This window comes from Pisolithus orientalis, assembly GCF_024613125.1.
Source record: "Pisolithus orientalis strain OTSU chromosome Unknown F5J12scaffold_2, whole genome shotgun sequence".
In the NCBI taxonomy this organism is placed as follows: Eukaryota; Fungi; Basidiomycota; class Agaricomycetes; order Boletales; family Pisolithaceae; genus Pisolithus; species Pisolithus orientalis.
In genome coordinates, this window is record NW_026260783.1 from 2,015,542 (window position 1) to 2,032,291 (window position 16,750).

Consider the following 16,750-nt stretch of genomic DNA (forward strand, 5'->3'; position numbering starts at 1 on the left):
ACTTCTTATGACCTTGGTTTTTCCTGAGGGTGAGCGGATAATGTCAAATCATTTGTGTATCTGGGGCCATGTAGAGACTCACCTTCTTCTCCTTCCAGAGAGCAAGGAGACCGACACCAGAAACCTTGACAACCTTGAATCGCACACCGGGAATATCACCCTTGGCCTTTCCACTACGACCGAAACCCGATATAAGAACTTCATCGTTCTCATCGACAAAGTTCAGGCAACCATCATTCTGTATGCAAACTCCTAAATCGTGGCTCTTGGAACCAAGATTGAGACACTCACAGGTACGAAAGCCGTAACCTTCTTGCCATTCTTGATAAGTTGCACACGCACACATTTGCGGATGGCAGAGTTAGGCTGCTTAGCCTCAACGCCGACTTTTTCGAGTACGATGCCCTTTGCGTGTGACGAACCACCAGTTGGAGACGTCTTATAAACGTTACCAAGAGCACGCTTTTTGTATGATTTATCCGCCTGACAATAATCATGTCAGTTGCGTAAAGCAGACAGCGGGATGGCACGCCATTACCCAGCGGTTTACACGCCGGTCATTGCGGAGTTTGCGAGCGGCTTGAAGTCCACGAGGTTTGTTGGCTAGCGCATCCGTGAATCAGCGATAATGGTACAGCCAGAATATAGCGTTTGAACGTACAGCCCATTCTTGCGGTCGATGCGGTCGACTCGTCGATGCAAGTTAGTGTTCCTCCAATCCATCGGCAAATCCCGCAAACTGTACAGTTTTTGCAGCCACCACATGAATAGAGTCGTCACGTGACTCATCACATGGCAGCAAAACGCGTATTCTGAGAACGCCCCTGCATGCGGGCAAATAATGTGGATCGGTCTACTTGGCATACGACGCCGTTGGAGTAGCACATCCGTGACTCGCGATGGAAGACCGAACTAGCTTGCTTTTGTTGTATATGTGGGTACATAACGCTCGTATACGGCGGACAACCAGATCGTTGTTAACGACCGCTATCTGGAAAATAATACCTATTATTTGTGCGTGAGCACTCCATTTCGCCACGCACTTAAGCGGGGGTTCTGCAAACGGCTAAGTAGCGAAGGGATGACCTCGGCCTGCAATTAGTGTAGTACTACTACACATCTGAGGGGTGCTAAGGACCGGATTACATAAGCTAAATATCAAGGAAGGTGAAAATGTTTTGGAAGCACTTGGCACTTTAGTTAGCAAGTCTCGACTGACTATCGTAGGCTGCCCCTTCTGTGTAAATGGCAGGACAGAAACGATCACGATTAGAGCAAGACGATCAAGAGAACTCTGATTCATCTTTCTCAATTGTTCAGGCGGAAGGCGATGACATTGACATATCATCAGCTTTGGCCGGAAAGCGTGCACGCCGCGAGTCATCAGACGAGGATCATGTTACAGATGATGATGAACTCCAAGAATTCATCAACGACTCTATTGCAAAGAGGAACGTGAAAGGAGGGACAGCACTTCTCAAAAAAACCAAGAGTAAAGGAAAGGGCAAAGGAGAAGTCGGCGGTGGTAGCTTCCAGAGCATGGGTATGTCCACCCTGTGCCTAGTCTGCAATTCTTGATCGCCTCCTTTTTCTGTTAGGTCTCCACCCATTCCTGCTTCGTGCATTGACTATTCAAGGGTACCGGACACCTACCCCGATTCAGCGTGCAACTATTCCTTCCCTACTCGCGTCGCCACCCAGAGATCTGGTAGGAATGGCACGCACAGGATCGGGAAAGACTCTTGCATACATGATACCCTTGTTACAACGTCTTGGTGGTCGCCATTCACATGCCTTTGGTGTGCGTGCTATCATCCTCGTCCCAGCCAGGGAGCTGGCTCTTCAAGTCCTCAAGGTTGGGAAAGGCCTCGTCAAGGGTTGGCGAGACGACGGTGGACATCATGCTGGCGATGGTGTGGATAACGAAGACGTTATCAAACTTGGTCAAAGTGAAACTCTACGTTGGGGTCTGGTTGTAGGGGGAGAAAGTATGAACGAACAGTTCGAGATGATAAGTAGTAATCCAGACGTGTTAGTATGCTGTTTCTGCAACGCCCGTTTACCCGTTTCATTAACCTCGCTACAGAATCATCGCAACTCCCGGCCGCCTCCTCCACTTGATCGTTGAGATGAACTTGTCTCTTGCTAAAGCCGAATACGTCGTTTTTGATGAAGCTGATCGCCTCTTCGAGCTCGGATTCTCTACTGCACTTACGGAAATATTAGCGCGTCTGCCCGCTTCCCGACAAACTCTACTCTTCTCCGCCACCCTTCCAAAGTCACTGGTGGAGTTTGCGAAGGCTGGATTGCGAAATCCTAAACTAGTCCGCCTAGATGCAGAGTCCAAGATAAGCACAGACCTCCGGATGGCTTTCTTCTCTGTGAAACCGGCAGAGAAGGATGCTTGCTTGCTCTCGTTACTCCGGGATGTCATCAAAGTTCCTCTTGGCGATTCATACGGCATTTCCGATGACAATCAAAACAAGGATACTAAGGGAAAGGGCAAGGCAAAACCCGGGCATCCCATGCAGACCGCACCACATCAGACTCTCGTGTTTGCAGCAACCAAGCACCATGTCGAATACCTATCTACATTGCTTACAGCTGCAGGCTACGCTGTGTCCTCTCTTTACGGTTCACTCGTGCAGTCGAGTAGAACGTATCAAATGTCTCAGTTTCTGGCACGGAAGACACAGATCCTGGTCGTAACGGATGTTGCAGCTCGTGGTTTGGATATTCCGATTTTGGAACATGTTGTAAACTACGACTTCCCCGTCGGCGCTCGCATTTTCGTGCATCGTGTGGGGCGAACTGCGCGTGCAGGAAGAAGGGGATGGGCTTGGAGTTTTGTAACCCACTCCGAAGCCGCTTACCTTAGCGACCTGCAACTTTTCCTTGGTCGACCGCTTTTGAGTGCCAATTCTTACCCCCCTGCTGTTCGCACCTCCGAGGTTCCGTATACGCAATCGCTCATCCTCGGACCGTTCCCGCGGGATACGATTGATGTAGAGGTCGAGTACATCCGGTCACTTGAAATCACCCAAAATAACCTGACTAGCCTACGCGGAGTGATGGAACGTGGACAATCTATGTACGAACGTAGTCGAGGGAAGGCTAGCGTGGCGAGTTACAAACGAGCAAAGGAGTTGACAAAGAGTGGCGGGGGGTGGGCAAGCAATGCAAATGGTACGCACCCTGTACTGGCACTCATGCAGTATACACTCGAGGGTAACGCGGATAACGGCCTTGAGGAGGAGCGGTCACGGGAAGAAAAGCGACTCTCGATGGTTCGCGCTGTCAATTCGTTCATGCCCACAGAAACGGTGTTCGAGGTTGGGACGCGTGGTAAGGCGAATGCGGAAACAGCAGCCCTGATGAGGGAACGGAGGAGAGCACTGGCCAAGACTGCTGAGAGGACGCGACTGTCAACCGCAGCCGCCGAAGAGTCGGTGGTCAATGATGATGATTACACTATGGACAATGATAACGTTGAGATAGAAATGGCCGACGAGGAGGATGTCGCAGTGAGTATGCGTCATGCGTCGTGCTCTTATCGCGGAACTAACCGTCTTATAGGCCGTGTTTGGTGTCTCGTCCCAGAAGGGGAGAACCAGCTTTCGCGACGATGGCTTTTATATGTCCCATTATCAAAAAGACTCTCACACGGAGAAAGGGTAAGATAGCCGTCGTGTCGTTTCGCTGGATTTACTGACGGAATGCCTTTAGATATTCACTGGCGGATGGTGCTTCTTCATTTGCAGTGCAGGCCAATAGCGCGTTGCTCGATCTTGCGGGAGATGTAACAGTGACAGAACGACAACGGCACAAGCTCACTTGGGATAAGAAAAAGAAGAACTTCGTGAAGGGAGATGGTGTAGGAGCTGACAACATTAAGCTTGTGCGCACAGAGAATGGAACACGACTTCCCGCAACGTACAGGAGTGGTCGGTTTGAAGAATGGCAGAAGAAAGCTAAGGTGATGCTACCCAAGGTTGGAGAGCAGGAGCTCAGGAAGAAGGATGGATTTGGAGGGCTTGGCGGGAAAAAGTGGAAACACAGCAGAGTGATTGAAGCGAAACCTTTGGACAAGCTCCACAAAGATTATGAGCGGAAGGCAAGGCAGCTGAAGAAGAAAAAGGTGGAGGAAGTGGGGACCGTCGAGGGCAATGTCCGGGGACCTGACAGGACGTTGTCTGACAAAAGAACCAAGAAACTCGGCAGACGACAGGGCGGGAAGTCCATTGGTCGCCTCAAAAACGAACTTAAGACCGTCGAGCAAATCCACAAGAGTCGCAAGATGACGGAGAAGAAAAGGGCCAAGAATGCACGTCCGAGTCGTAAAGGCAAGCGATAGTACTCATTCACGCTGGACCCATACCTGTATACTCGTATTCCTCTATGCTACATCAGAGTATTCCCATTTTGCACCTGACCCCCGTATTAGGGGGAGGTCTCTTCCCTCCAGTAAATCCACCCCCACGCTCCTAAGAGCATCGACGCACCATTCAGGATAGCCGTGGTCGCCAAAGTAATTTTCGAAGAAGGTTCGAAGGTAATCTGGAAATCTCCCTCCCATAATTGCATCTCTTGCGCGACCTATTACTTGAGCTTGGAACACCAGATTGTGTTGTGTAACCGCTGTGGTACGCGATACTTAACAAACAAAACCCAAAAAAAATGGCGGTAAGGGTGATACCATGAGCTCCCGCCGTCTCTATTGTCACGATGTGGTGGAGCATAGCGCGGGACGTCCTGCTGGAGCAAGTTGGACACGGACAGTTTTCATCTATTGGTTTTATGCTTTCAGCGTGTTTTCTCAGCCCTAAAATGGAGTAAACGAAGCTGGTCATCGTTCTGGAATATCCACTCACGAAGATTAAGAGGCCCTTTAAAGGTGAGAGCCACACCAAACCTTGCGGTCCGAGTTGGGAATACGCAATCCGCCTACTGACGCTGACGAAACGCGCTGCACGGGCACGATGAACGAACTCACCATGTCAACGCCCAGTGCTACGCACACCAGAAGGTCTGAAGCAACTAATAAGAGACTACATAAATGATGCGGGTAAACTCGGAACTCACCTTCTGCGAAGCCGACACCCATCGCGTATCGTGGACCTGTTGAAGAGTCAGGAAGAGGGCCGTGCGAGGAACATCATCGGCACCTACGATCAGCAGGTAACTGTTCCGCACACTGTTTGATACTACTGGTTGTCAGAATAAACGACCCCTGTGCTCGATTCTGACTCTCACATTCTCCAGAACACATCTAGAAATGTGTTAAAGTTTGTCACGCATAAAAGGAAGGGGGATATACCTTTCTCTTCTCCACCGCTGAGCCCACCTATGGCGTACCCAGCCACATGATCTTTCCTTGCGATCATGGCTTGTAAACATCGATCGCGCAGCTCGGCGTCCAGTCCCCCTTGAACGATTGCAAACAAATTTTGTCTGTCACGTTGACTTGATTGTTCGTGCTGCTCGATGCAACGGTCGAGCCAACGCACAGACCGTTCCATGGCCTCCGCGACACGCGGCCCTACGGTAAGACTGCTAACTAATGGACATAAGAAACACAATAACACGACAGTCGTTGAGTACTTTACCGACGTCGTCGAGCTGCATAATGATATCGGCACCAATCGAATGCTGAATTGAGATACTTTCTTCTGGCTGCAAACTTATTAGGGTCTCTCTCGCCACATAGAATATACCTTACTGTCAACATCGTCGGTTCCCCGGTGAACGGACTAGAAAATAGAGCACCCTCTTCCGTGATCTTGGTGAACTTACTCAGGGATACTAGTTGGAATCCCCCGCTATCCTGGACGAGCTATGTCACAATACGACATGAAATTCGGACGATCGAACATCCTACAGTCAACAAGTTTCGGTTCCAGCCCTGAAAATTATGCGCACCGCCCGCTTCGTCCAAGATCTTGATTCCAGGTCTCAGGTTCAGATGATACGTGTTATTCAGGATGAGAGTAATTCCAAGTGACTCCACCTGTTCTGGGGTGAGACCTTTGATAGCGGCCTGGGTGGCTACTGGCATGAAAGTCGGTAGCATCGTGACGCCATCTTTTCAGGCTGGTTCATACTGCGGCAACCTGCAGTTGGAGGGGGAGAAAACCACTCACGGGCTAATTTCATGCGACATACTCGAGCACGCGTGGTGTTGCACGTCGCGATGACCTCGAATTGCATTGTCCGTTATCGCGATACCGCATTCCTCCACTGACTCTGCACATCGCAAGTCTAAAGCCTATCTGTTGGTGGCTGTGCCCTTGTAAGGGCACGTGATCTGAAATTTGCTTGGTCCAACTCGGGTGGACCGACCTCACCCAAATGTTTCGCGTGGTTCCTCGGTGGGCCCGCTCGAATGGTCACGCCGTTTTCTGTGAAAGAAAACTGTCGAGAAAACTCCATAATGGAAGGACCCTCGTAGAAGAACTAACTTGCAGAGGTTTCATTGCCAATGTGACCCGGTGAGCCCCTTTCTGAGCGCATTTTTGTGTCATACAATGACCGTGTCAGTTAGGCCGCACGAATTAAACAATCATTTGGGAAAATGCTCTCGGATGGTTTATGCTGGAATTGACCCTACGGCGAAGTCGCTACACGCCGGTCACCTCATCCCACTCTTATGCTTGCTACATTTCCAGCTACGCGGAAACAACATCATCACTCTCGTGAGTGGCTAACGTGACGCCACATTTGACCTCGTTGATTCCATAGCAGATCGGGGGAGCGACTGGACTTGTTGGCGACCCGTCCGGTCGTTTGACGGAGCGGGAGCTTTCTGATGCTGCACAGGTTGAACTCAATGCTAGCAAACTTACATATGCTATCAGTAGATTCTTCAGCCGTGCATCAGTATATGCGGCTTCTAGAGGATCCACTCAACAGTCCGTTATTCCCGAAGTTCAGGTCTTAAACAATATCAATTGGCTCAAGGATCTGAACCTCCTAGATTTCTTACGTAGCACAGGCCCTCACTTCCGCATCAACCAGATGATCGCTAGAGACAGGTGCGTCTTGGGGTGATTTCACGGTTTTCATCTAACACGCTGATCGCAGTGTATGCACCCGAATGAATGCACAACAAGGGATAAATTTCACCGAGTTCACGTACCAGCTGCTACAAGCCTACGATTTCTACGAGCTATACAGAACGAAGGGATGTACAGTCCAAATTGGCGGCTCCGATCAATGGGGGAATATCTTGTCGGGCCTCGAGCTCATCAATAAAGCACAATTCAGTCGTGCAACTGTCGCTGAGCAGTCCAGCAAGAAAGGTTTTGCACTGACTACCCCACTTTTGACGACGTCTTCGGGAGAGAAATTTGGCAAGAGCGCGGGGAATGCTATCTGGTTAGACGAGAGCCTCAGCAGCCACCTGGATTTCTATCAAGTAGGTCGTGTTTCGCTAGGACCTCGGTTATGGTAATTCTTGCACCCGACAGTTTTTCTTGAGGACAGCTGATGCAGATGTCGTAAAATACCTGAAGATGTTTACCCTGTTACCAGTGGAGGAGATAGAATCGATTGCGAAAGATCACGAGTCCCATCCCGAACATCGGATAGCACAAAGAATCCTTGCTAATGAGGTCACGCTGTTGGTCCATGGCGGTTAGTGGTCCGTTGTAGTAACTTCATTCTTAATGACCGCTTCTCTTCCGCAGAAGATGGACTGAGTGCAGCAAAAGTTGCCACTAAAGTGTTGTTCGGCACTGACTATTCCTCCCTACGAGCCGACCAAATCATCAGATCGCTCCGCAACGATCCCCGGCTAGTGTTTTGTAGCCAAGATGAAATGTTTGCAGAGCTCCTTCCTAACCTGACTGCAATCCATGGGCTGTTACCCTCCAAGTGTAAGTTTGTTTGTAAACCCGACCCACGCCACACCATACTCAAGGTTTGGATCAGCCGCTGCGCGCCAACTTGTCTTAGCAGGAGGGCTTTATGTGAATAATGTGCCCGTGCGTGATCCTCGTCTTCGCCTTACGCGAGAGGGTCTTCTGGATGACAGGGTGGCTGTTGTGAGGGCAGGCAAAGACAAACATCTTGTACTTGTCTTGAAGTAGGCCATAAACCATTTTGGGGACAACAACGAGCATTCTGATATGGCTGGCAATTGATTTGCGAATCTAGCAAAAATACCCGAAAGAAAAGTCCATGGCTGTCGTTCGGTGTTGTCAATTGAGTTAGGGCGGGCTAAAAGTCTGTCTAGAATGTTTTGGGACCCAAGTACACGGAGCCGCCTATGATATACCTTTAGCCTCTCTTAGATATACCTCTCGGTACGCCAGATGCTCTACTCGCTGCTGAGCTCGGCCGGGGTATTCCTCCCCTCGAACTAGGGACGCTACCTATCAACCAGATGCATTGCCCGATGAACGAAACGAATTCCACGAGGCAGAATTGGTGGTACATACCTCCCCGAGGAACACCCCCGCCTCTACCCCCACTGCGCGCAGCCATAGCAGCAGCTGCAGTCGCTCTCGTACCTCTCACTCCACGGACGCCGCTACCCGCGTTCGTGGTCGTCCCCCGTGCACGGGACGATGTTGTTTTCGTAATAGCGGCTACTGCTGCTGCCTCCTGTCGGGCCCTTTCCTCTGCTTCGCGTTTCGCACGTTCCTCTGCTTCCCTGCGCAAAGCTTCTGCTCGTTCCCGCTCGAGCCTCGCACGTTCCAGAGCTTCTGCACGCTCTCGTGCGATAGTATCCTCGTCCTGCAGTGTAATGATCAGTGTCATGCTGACGTTGAACGCCCATTTGAGCGAGGAGTTAGCACTCCAGTAGACGCCGTCCGATGGCATACACTGCGGTGAATGTGCGTATAACTCACCGCTTCCGCGCCCTCCCATCGTTCGTCAAATATAAGTCGAGTAACTCCCTCCGATTTGGAGAGCATATTCGCATATTTGTCTAGCAGCGCATCTGTCTGTGCAAGTTGCTCCGCTACTTGCTGCGTTCACTGACGTGAGCGGTCAAGTTCAAGTGATCTTCAGTAGTGCATACTCACCTCCGTAGCACTTTTAGTAGAGCTTAGTGCATTGTTGAGGACCGAAAACGAGTCGTTGAGCCGCTTGAGTATGAATAGGTCGCGCTGAAGTTTGTCTTCACGGGTTTTTGCAGTATCCACCGGTCCCCGAATAGTTTCATTGGCAGCGTCCTCCGTGCTAACTTCTGCACCGTCGGCAAACTCATCGTCTTCGGTGATAGCACTCTCTTCGTGTGAGAAATCCCGGGTATACACAGGTTGTGGAGCAAGAAGACTGAACCGAGGGCCATCCCGACTGAGAGGCCTGTCTGACAGCGAAAGCTCGGAGAGCGAGAGATCGGCACCGCGTGGGCCCGTATCTTGCGCAAGGTAAGATGGGAGAGGTTCAGAAAGTAGGTGAGATCCATCGGCATCCACTACAGGAAGTGATGAAGATGGCGTCGAGGGCGACCACGGAGACATCTCGTCCTATTCTGCGTCTTCCTCGGCTTGGACGTCCTGAGTGACTTAGATTGATCGTCGTTGTTGCCGTGGCAAGGCCAGCTCGCCACCGCTCTGCAGGTCTGTACGCGAACAGCTCACATTACGATAGTAATAGCACAAACAACCATCTCTGTAACATTAGGTGCGTTCGATGGGTATGGTCGCAGTCTGCCCAACATTGAGTGCTCCAAAACCTCCTTCCTCCCACCAATCACCACTACGTGCACGTGCTAATCTCAATAATGGTTCGTTAGCTTCGTGATCACTCCCCGCCCATGTTGCGAAATGCATAGCAAGGGAGTGACGAGCACGAAGGTCCCGTGCGAGTTGCACAGCATCCTCTGGGGACGCATGGGTCACAGCTAGGTGGGTATCATCTGCCAGCTATCCAGCCTCAGCTACGAAGTGAGAACCTGAACGAGAAGAAGAGAGTTGTACCTGGTAGCCTAATTGGCCGAGGAAGCTGAGTGAGGCACCACGCCATATGGGTATCATGGCAACATCGAAAGGTCCGTATTTCTGCCCGATTTCTATCGAACATAAGGAAGCAAATTGTACGGAAGGAAGGGACTAGCTTACCCCGAAAGATAGCTAGGTTTTAATGGTCAATGGCAGTTAGCCTAAATCACTTCTGTGCAACTCACGACATGGTCCCATTCCGGTGCGGTAGCCAGTGTCCCTGAAGAGAACGAAATGAGTGACGAAATCAAATGACTGAGGCGTGTGTACCCTGCGAAGTAAACTGAAGAGATGGTTTCATCTTCGACGGTTCGGATTTGAACTACCCAACTCGACCACAACGACTTATTGTAATCCAGCAGCCCTCCTGCCCACAGAGAACGTGTCGGAGAAAGTATAAGAAACTGCGAATTACGCACCGCTATTATGTTGACACGGCGTGCATGCAATTACGATCCTAGTATCTGGCGCAGAGGGGAGCCGGTATGCAATCGATTCCCACCAGTCCATCTCTATCACCTGACATTCCGGGATACCCCCAGAAACCAGTGTCTTTTTGACACCAAGGGGTACTAGGAACCGGAGGGGACTGGTCCGATCAGACTTGCTGTTGGACATTTCACAAATTTGCACCAACGTATCAATGTCGCAATGGTCATAACTGTAGCGTCATGACATCGGAAAGCTTTCAGTTGCAAGATAAAACGATGTAGTTGTACACACTGATTGTGGCTGATAGCTACGAAGTCAATATCAGGCAGGGCCTCGATCTTGCAGGGTGGAGGTAGCCGACGGCGAAGGCCATTAAACAAACTAGACTTGTAAGCGCACTCCGAGAACATAGGGTCAAAGGCGATGCGTGCCCCTGGAGTGCCTCTGATTGTGGGTGACTGCACAAGATAACCCTGAAGCTTAATCAATGGGACGGACAGGTGATGGACGGATGAAAGCAGACCGCATGTCCCAGCCAAGTCGCATGGAGGCAATACTCATTAGAAGTTTTGGTCTCGAGCACCGAGAAATCAGGTTTAACGGTAGTGACAGGTTGGATGAGCTCGACGCCGTCGAGAGGTTGTGCACGAATGACGACGGCTGGAAGAGAGACCAACTTGATGAACAACTGAAACAAGGACCTTGCTGGCGGCCACGGATTTTCAAACCAACTATTCACTCCATCTGATCTGTGATGACTTGGCAGGTCGGCCGGCATGATGGTCGCGTATAAAGAGGGTGAGTATGTGGGTTACGTAATCGCGTGTTATACTGCGGCTTCGCGAACCGAAACAGTCGATTCGACTACGAGGAACTTTCACTGCTTTGCTTATGGAAAGCGTAACCCACCATATATCGACAGACACAATGTCTTGCAAGTCCGTTCAGCGACCCTTCTGCTTCGCAAAGTGAAGTAGTGATATGCTCGTGACAAGCAAAGTAACGGTACAGCAACTACACTCGACGTATGCAAGGGTATCCATGAGACGCAACATTTTGCGACATCCAATGCGTTATATGGACAACGGGAACTCGACGCGGTGATTCGCCACCGTTCCCTACTCCTAGGCCATATTTCGCGACTGAGGAGACTGTGTCGGAGGCGTCGGCCTTCCAAGAATCGTCAACATCCTACAAGAGTGCGTGAGCAAGCACGACCCTCAACAGAAACCTCGAGAACATATGATCAATAAAGATTGCGGAACTATGTCTATACTTGAACGCATCAAGCATGACGACTGAATGCAAGACTAGATGCAAACAAGGAACGTACTGTGTTGTGGCGCTGAAAGGGAGTTGGGTCCCTCTAGCCATCGGCGATCGAACGTCAACATCGCAAGGGAAGTCGCCGTCGTGTGACTCGCCAGTTACTGGCAATCCGACTTTCATGGCGTTGCAAGTTGCTTGAGTTTCTCGAAAAATCGGCGAAACTGCAACGTCAACATACTTGGACTTTGCAACTTCTTCGACCGAGAAGATAAGAGGAGAGGACGAAACACAAGACTCGTGAAGGCAGCCAGGAGGGCAATGAACTATAAAAGCACTAGCTTGGCTGCCGTCCTCGTGTCGGACAAGCTGAATGTGGGAGCTGTTCTGCGGGGAATCAATGTGATTACCGCATTCTGGTGACCACCCCGTGTGCAAATCAATGGCCCCCGGTTGCTCACACGTCTTTGTGAACGCCCTGCAATTTAGCAATGGTAGGGCTGGCAATGATAAACTTGGTGTGAGCCACGAGGGTCTACCGCGACTGGTCCTGACATTGGCACTCTCGGCATTAGATATGTGGGGCTTTGTCTTCGAACACTCCGGAGGTGTTTTAAAAGACGAGGAACTGTTTGAGGAAGCGGGTTTTGCTGGACTTGGTGGCCTTGTCAGGGGTCGGCGTTTGACTTTGGCAGGATCAAACTCGCGCGGGACAGGTCTAGGAAGCCAAATACGAGAGTCGATATTCTTTTCAATAACGAGTTCATCAAGGGTCCGGTACGCCACCCCGCGTACGGGAACCTGAACCCTGCTCTGCGGAGGAAAATCCCCTAGTTCATGCTCTTCAACATCGCTGGAGGCTGGCGTCCGCAAGCCCTTACTGGGCGATCTGCATCCCGACCGATTACCCATCAGGGCAAATGGAGATTCCTCGACACTGTCAGAATGCGCCAATGGCGAACCAAATTCTGTCCCTGGTGAAATCCACTTAACATAAGCTGAAGGCGTGTCCTTATCTACCGTCCCATGTTGCGTGACCTCTGTCGATGGAGAGGGCGGTGTCGAGATTGAACTCCCCCTTGACGTTCTGTGCAACCTGCCAACGGGAGAAGGAGGAGGAGAGGGAATTACCCCTCGTTGCGTGAATGAGTATGTCTCCTTCGCGTTCGTGTTAGGTGTCATTAACAGCGATATCTCGGATGACACCGGGGACGGAGGTGATTTCTCTTGCTTGACAGCGGCTTTCGTGGACGTATGTTTCTTTCTGCTTTTACCCCCAACAGATGAAACGGCCATAACCTCTCCTCTTGCCAACGCTGCTTGGAACACTCGTTCGGCTTCCTCTCTGGTTGGGAAACCCTGGTATACGGGATATTGAACACCCCGAATCTTCCACGAAGCTTCGATCCTATGAACAAGTACCCGGGCGGAAGAGCCCAAAGTTAAGCAAAAATGAACGCGTTATTGGTCAGTTTCGACACGGTCAATCGACGATGAAGTGGAATTGTACCACGTGTCATAAACGCCAGGCTCCGTGCCTACGGTTACAACGTATGCCATTGCCTTGCCCATGGTACGAGTTATTCTAGCAAGCGTATTCAAAATGAGAGCCAATGATAGGTGCAGTAGAGTGAACGTAGACAGGAGCGTTCAACTTTCGTGGCGCGCGTCTCGGTCACGAGGCTCAAACATCAAATTAGCCGGTGGCTCCAGTAGGCCGACAGCATCACAACACAAGTTACTTACGGGTAACTACATGGCGGACAGGAGGTACCTAAGCCAAGTCCGTAGAATGGTCCATAGAATGGTCCAAAGCCATTGTCCAACACACCCTATGTACACCCATAACACCCAACGATGGATCAGACAGCAACATAACCCCTGCGGCCGGAATGCCGCGGTCGAACATTCGAACATAGGTGGTGAACAACATCCTGTAGCATGTAAGGTACTTCTCTCCAGAAGTCTCGATGTCTGTGGGATTCAGCAAGAGGACACCACGTCAGCATAGGCGCACTCACGGAATCAAGTCCAACCCACGGGCGCCATAGGCTGAATAGTTGTAGTAGACGCCTAAAGCGATGTAGGCACCGAAAGCGAACAGAAGCCTGTTAACCAAGTTAATGTTGGGGAACAGCGTTACCGCGAACAGATCATAATCGATAAACGTACATCAAGAAGAAAAAGCCTAAACCACTCCCGATGTGTTCTATAGGTACGTCATCAGGATTTTCCTCGTTGCCACCCTGTTTTTCATCCTCTCGGGATGGTGGTTGTCCTTGGTGAGCCTTACACGCGCAACGAGAGCTCCACTCCACGGTTGCTTGTCCATGTTCATAAGATGCAAGCAGTGGATGTGAGGTACTTTCTGCACATGCAAGATGAATCCTGAGAGATTGAGGCACCGAGTCTGGGGAAGAGCTTGGATAAGGGAGGCCATGTAATACTATAGACAGGCCTTCCGAAGCTGCAAGAAAAACGTCGATGACATGTCCGGCAAGAAATGACCGGGGAGGACGTACATGGGAGATGGAAAGTCTGAGCGTTAAGTGAAGATACGTGTGCAACAGGGTACCACAGCTGTTATTCTGTCTGTGCCCTGCCCGCCCTTTCTGTTTATCTTCGTGAGACAGGCAACCGTACCGGACGGACACTACGATTCTCCACCAATCAGGATAGCCGCCAAAACGACTTCAAGGATGCGAACCTGGTCCTCAGTCGATCTTCCCCCCACTGAAAGCAGCATCTCGCACAGATCAAACCTCAGCTCGTCTATGAACTTGCTCGGCGGTGACTCGACTTCCCATTGCACGACCTGCAAGCCCTTCAAACCGGTCAAATCGTATCTGACGCCGTCGACAATTGGCTCGCAATCGAACGGTGCTCCATGTCCTTGAGCTGCGACATCCAAGATGGTCGCAAGGAAGAACAAAGCTGAGAACGCCTGGGAAAGCGTGGTCCCAACGTGGCTCCGCAGCATCATAAGCTCCTGGCTCGGCTGTATGATGAAACTGTAACGGAGAGAGTGCGTCGAAGACAGCCATTACATAATCCACATAGCGATTGCTTTTAGGAGTCTCAGCGCTGTCTGCTGCCGGGTTGTTGGCAGTGCTCTCATCTGTCATGGTGGGCCTCGATAGACTCTCACCTCTCATATACCATGAGAGACAGCAGGAGGGATCCATGCTTTGCGCACAGCATGCGCTAAACTCGCTTCTCCGTAAGTCCAGGCCTAGATTGCGTGATTGCACTAAAAATCCACTTCCGCTCAGAAGGACACTATGTAGGTCTCATTTTACGCAAATTGAGCGGCACTACACTCACCGATCGGTTCAGTTCACCGCACCCGATTTGTCTGATCTGGCTCGTAACCTAGACGCCCTGGAGCACAGTTACAACAGTGAATCTAACAGTGGTGGAGGCAGCATGAACATGGACGATACGGGTGGGGTTCAACTCCGAATAAGGATCAACTTTTTCTATTTTTTTTAAAGAAGACTCCAGGATTTTTTTCAGTACAAGTGCTAGAAAGTGCCCTAAACTTATGGGGTTTGAGGTCCGTAACGGGTTGAATAAGCATCATGCTAACGCTGAGCTCGCTTCAGTCTCGTTCGATGGGGTTCGGAAGCCACTCGATCACACCAAAACAAGCCGTAGTACGTTCTCGTTTCTTTTTCGTCATTTGTTATGTACATATTGTTCACACGGGTTTCTCGCAGCGCACAATTGGCATTCATACTCAATCACAACCAGCACTGGTATACTCTTCGCCGCTTCGGACTCACACCCGAAAGTGGCCATTGGTTCAACTTGGACTCTAGCGAGCCAGAGCCTCGCTGGATTGGAAAAACTTATCTCGACATGTTTCTTCAACAGGCAGAACAAGATGGTAAGCGATTGACTTTGTCGCTCGTGTACAGATTATCCTCAATTGTATCCTCTCGTTTACAGGGTATGCTGTATTCGTGGTAACACCCACTGATTCTGGGAGCGATCTCCCTCGCACACAAGCCGATGAATTGGCAGAAACTGTACCAGAACTGTCATCCGATGGACCCTTATCGTCTATGTCGAAAAGGACACCATTGGACGCAGGGCATGAGGATGAGGATATGGATTTGCAGGCCGCTTTACAAGCCTCCTTGGCGAATGATGATCACCGTGGCACATCTGCCACATCCAGGGTCAGCGTGCCTGGCACTGCCCCTTACCCCCCTCCTCTCATTCCAAGCGATCGTGATATTCCAGGTGTTCGTAATAGAGAGGTACCACACGCAACGACGTCTTCAAGTTGGATCCACCGTAGCTCCCCACCCGCCCGAGAGACACACAGAAATCCAGATTCAGATCCTCTGAGAGCCTCGATGGAAAGGAACCGCGTCATTATGGAGAGGATGCGCAGAGAGCAGGAGATGGCTCTGCGAGAGCAATATGAAACCGAAGCCGCGCAATTCGGCCCGACTCGCCAAGAGGGATCATTCGGATCCTCGGCACAGGATGAAGAAGACGAGCACATGCGGAGAGCTATTGCGGCATCCTTAGTTGATCACCCCGATTTGGGGGAGGGGCATGACATAATTGTCGATGACGGTGATGAGGAGGATGATGGTGACTACCGCCCAACTCCACTGACTGAGCAGGTGCACCGGGTATACGACGACGACGACGCGGACTTACAGGCCGCCCTCAAAGCATCTCTGGAAACGGCGCCTTCTGGATTTAGGCTGCCAGCTAGTCCACCCCCACGACCTTCTCAGCGATTTACGTCACCCCCATCGGCACCAACCACTTCTTCGGAACAGAAGACGAAGGCGACGGAGGAAGGAACGGAGTCTGATAGTGAGGACAATGCTAGTTGCGCTCAATCGGAGGCGCCGCAGGAGGCAGGGCCTAGCATAGAAGAGATACGGAGGCGTCGTCTGGCGAGGTTCGGAGGATGATCAACTTCATCTCGAGACATGTCTCCGCCGGGCTCTGATTCGTGCATTCCCAAGAACTCATTTCATATTTCCTCATCGTTGCAAGTGCAGTTCACAATTACACCTCCTAGATGCTGATGATATCAATCAAAGATTCCTGGAATAATTACTCAGATAAGCACG

General features: G+C 50.8%; 9 protein-coding genes across 9 annotated transcripts; 3 read left to right on the top strand and 6 right to left on the bottom strand.

The window, feature by feature from the left end:
* Nucleotides 1–5: 5 nt before the first annotated feature.
* On the bottom strand, nucleotides 6–668 carry F5J12DRAFT_888091 (ribosomal protein S12/S23; the record flags this gene model as incomplete). Its single annotated transcript, XM_051747230.1, has 5 exons — nucleotides 6–23; nucleotides 83–238; nucleotides 292–483; nucleotides 539–603; nucleotides 662–668. 5 exons carry the CDS (start codon nucleotides 666–668, stop codon nucleotides 6–8), a joined length of 438 nt encoding a protein of 145 aa, XP_051605163.1.
* A 577-nt stretch (nucleotides 669–1,245) lies between these two features.
* On the top strand, nucleotides 1,246–4,354 carry F5J12DRAFT_902839 (P-loop containing nucleoside triphosphate hydrolase protein; the record flags this gene model as incomplete). Its single annotated transcript, XM_051748330.1, has 5 exons — nucleotides 1,246–1,543; nucleotides 1,599–2,031; nucleotides 2,087–3,524; nucleotides 3,577–3,674; nucleotides 3,727–4,354. The coding sequence occupies 5 exons, from the start codon at nucleotides 1,246–1,248 to the stop codon at nucleotides 4,352–4,354; spliced, it is 2,895 nt and encodes a 964-aa protein (XP_051605164.1).
* Nucleotides 4,355–4,396: 42 nt separating this feature from the next.
* On the bottom strand, nucleotides 4,397–6,207 carry F5J12DRAFT_712058 (tRNA-guanine(15) transglycosylase-like protein; the record flags this gene model as incomplete). The annotated part of the gene is made up of 11 exons (XM_051740739.1): nucleotides 4,397–4,638; nucleotides 4,697–4,822; nucleotides 4,872–4,944; nucleotides 4,994–5,028; nucleotides 5,083–5,118; nucleotides 5,170–5,235; nucleotides 5,318–5,557; nucleotides 5,607–5,673; nucleotides 5,720–5,824; nucleotides 5,879–6,081; nucleotides 6,141–6,207. 11 exons carry the CDS (start codon nucleotides 6,205–6,207, stop codon nucleotides 4,397–4,399), a joined length of 1,260 nt encoding a protein of 419 aa, XP_051605165.1.
* A 141-nt stretch (nucleotides 6,208–6,348) lies between these two features.
* F5J12DRAFT_712331 (uncharacterized protein) lies at nucleotides 6,349–8,087 on the top strand (the record flags this gene model as incomplete). Its single annotated transcript, XM_051740755.1, has 7 exons — nucleotides 6,349–6,488; nucleotides 6,542–6,692; nucleotides 6,742–7,031; nucleotides 7,081–7,414; nucleotides 7,467–7,632; nucleotides 7,686–7,874; nucleotides 7,930–8,087. The coding sequence occupies 7 exons, from the start codon at nucleotides 6,349–6,351 to the stop codon at nucleotides 8,085–8,087; spliced, it is 1,428 nt and encodes a 475-aa protein (XP_051605166.1).
* Nucleotides 8,088–8,171: 84 nt separating this feature from the next.
* F5J12DRAFT_200735 (uncharacterized protein) lies at nucleotides 8,172–9,784 on the bottom strand. The gene is made up of 4 exons (XM_051738383.1): nucleotides 9,030–9,784; nucleotides 8,853–8,972; nucleotides 8,439–8,736; nucleotides 8,172–8,372 (listed from the first exon to the last, which is right to left on the bottom strand). Exons 1-4 carry the CDS (start codon nucleotides 9,468–9,470, stop codon nucleotides 8,278–8,280), a joined length of 954 nt encoding a protein of 317 aa, XP_051605167.1. The 5' UTR covers nucleotides 9,471–9,784; the 3' UTR covers nucleotides 8,172–8,277.
* Nucleotides 9,609–11,191, bottom strand: F5J12DRAFT_799183 (beta-lactamase superfamily domain-containing protein). The gene is made up of 8 exons (XM_051744262.1): nucleotides 10,906–11,191; nucleotides 10,674–10,855; nucleotides 10,370–10,611; nucleotides 10,221–10,317; nucleotides 10,136–10,170; nucleotides 10,071–10,082; nucleotides 9,930–10,021; nucleotides 9,609–9,875 (listed from the first exon to the last, which is right to left on the bottom strand). Exons 1-8 carry the CDS (start codon nucleotides 11,158–11,160, stop codon nucleotides 9,630–9,632), a joined length of 1,161 nt encoding a protein of 386 aa, XP_051605168.1. The 5' UTR covers nucleotides 11,161–11,191; the 3' UTR covers nucleotides 9,609–9,629.
* A 129-nt stretch (nucleotides 11,192–11,320) lies between these two features.
* F5J12DRAFT_799199 (uncharacterized protein) lies at nucleotides 11,321–13,324 on the bottom strand. Its single transcript, XM_051744263.1, has 2 exons — nucleotides 13,159–13,324; nucleotides 11,321–13,056 (listed from the first exon to the last, which is right to left on the bottom strand). Exons 1-2 carry the CDS (start codon nucleotides 13,218–13,220, stop codon nucleotides 11,574–11,576), a joined length of 1,545 nt encoding a protein of 514 aa, XP_051605169.1. The 5' UTR covers nucleotides 13,221–13,324; the 3' UTR covers nucleotides 11,321–11,573.
* F5J12DRAFT_799209 (autophagy-related protein 27) lies at nucleotides 13,325–15,094 on the bottom strand. The gene is made up of 6 exons (XM_051744264.1): nucleotides 14,973–15,094; nucleotides 14,356–14,915; nucleotides 14,217–14,301; nucleotides 13,821–14,115; nucleotides 13,670–13,756; nucleotides 13,325–13,622 (listed from the first exon to the last, which is right to left on the bottom strand). Exons 2-6 carry the CDS (start codon nucleotides 14,629–14,631, stop codon nucleotides 13,511–13,513), a joined length of 855 nt encoding a protein of 284 aa, XP_051605170.1. The 5' UTR covers nucleotides 14,632–14,915; nucleotides 14,973–15,094; the 3' UTR covers nucleotides 13,325–13,510.
* F5J12DRAFT_902843 (Josephin-domain-containing protein) lies at nucleotides 14,772–16,588 on the top strand (the record flags this gene model as incomplete). The annotated part of the gene is made up of 5 exons (XM_051748331.1): nucleotides 14,772–15,098; nucleotides 15,146–15,204; nucleotides 15,254–15,304; nucleotides 15,368–15,537; nucleotides 15,600–16,588. 5 exons carry the CDS (start codon nucleotides 14,772–14,774, stop codon nucleotides 16,586–16,588), a joined length of 1,596 nt encoding a protein of 531 aa, XP_051605171.1.
* Nucleotides 16,589–16,750: the final 162 nt, after the last annotated feature.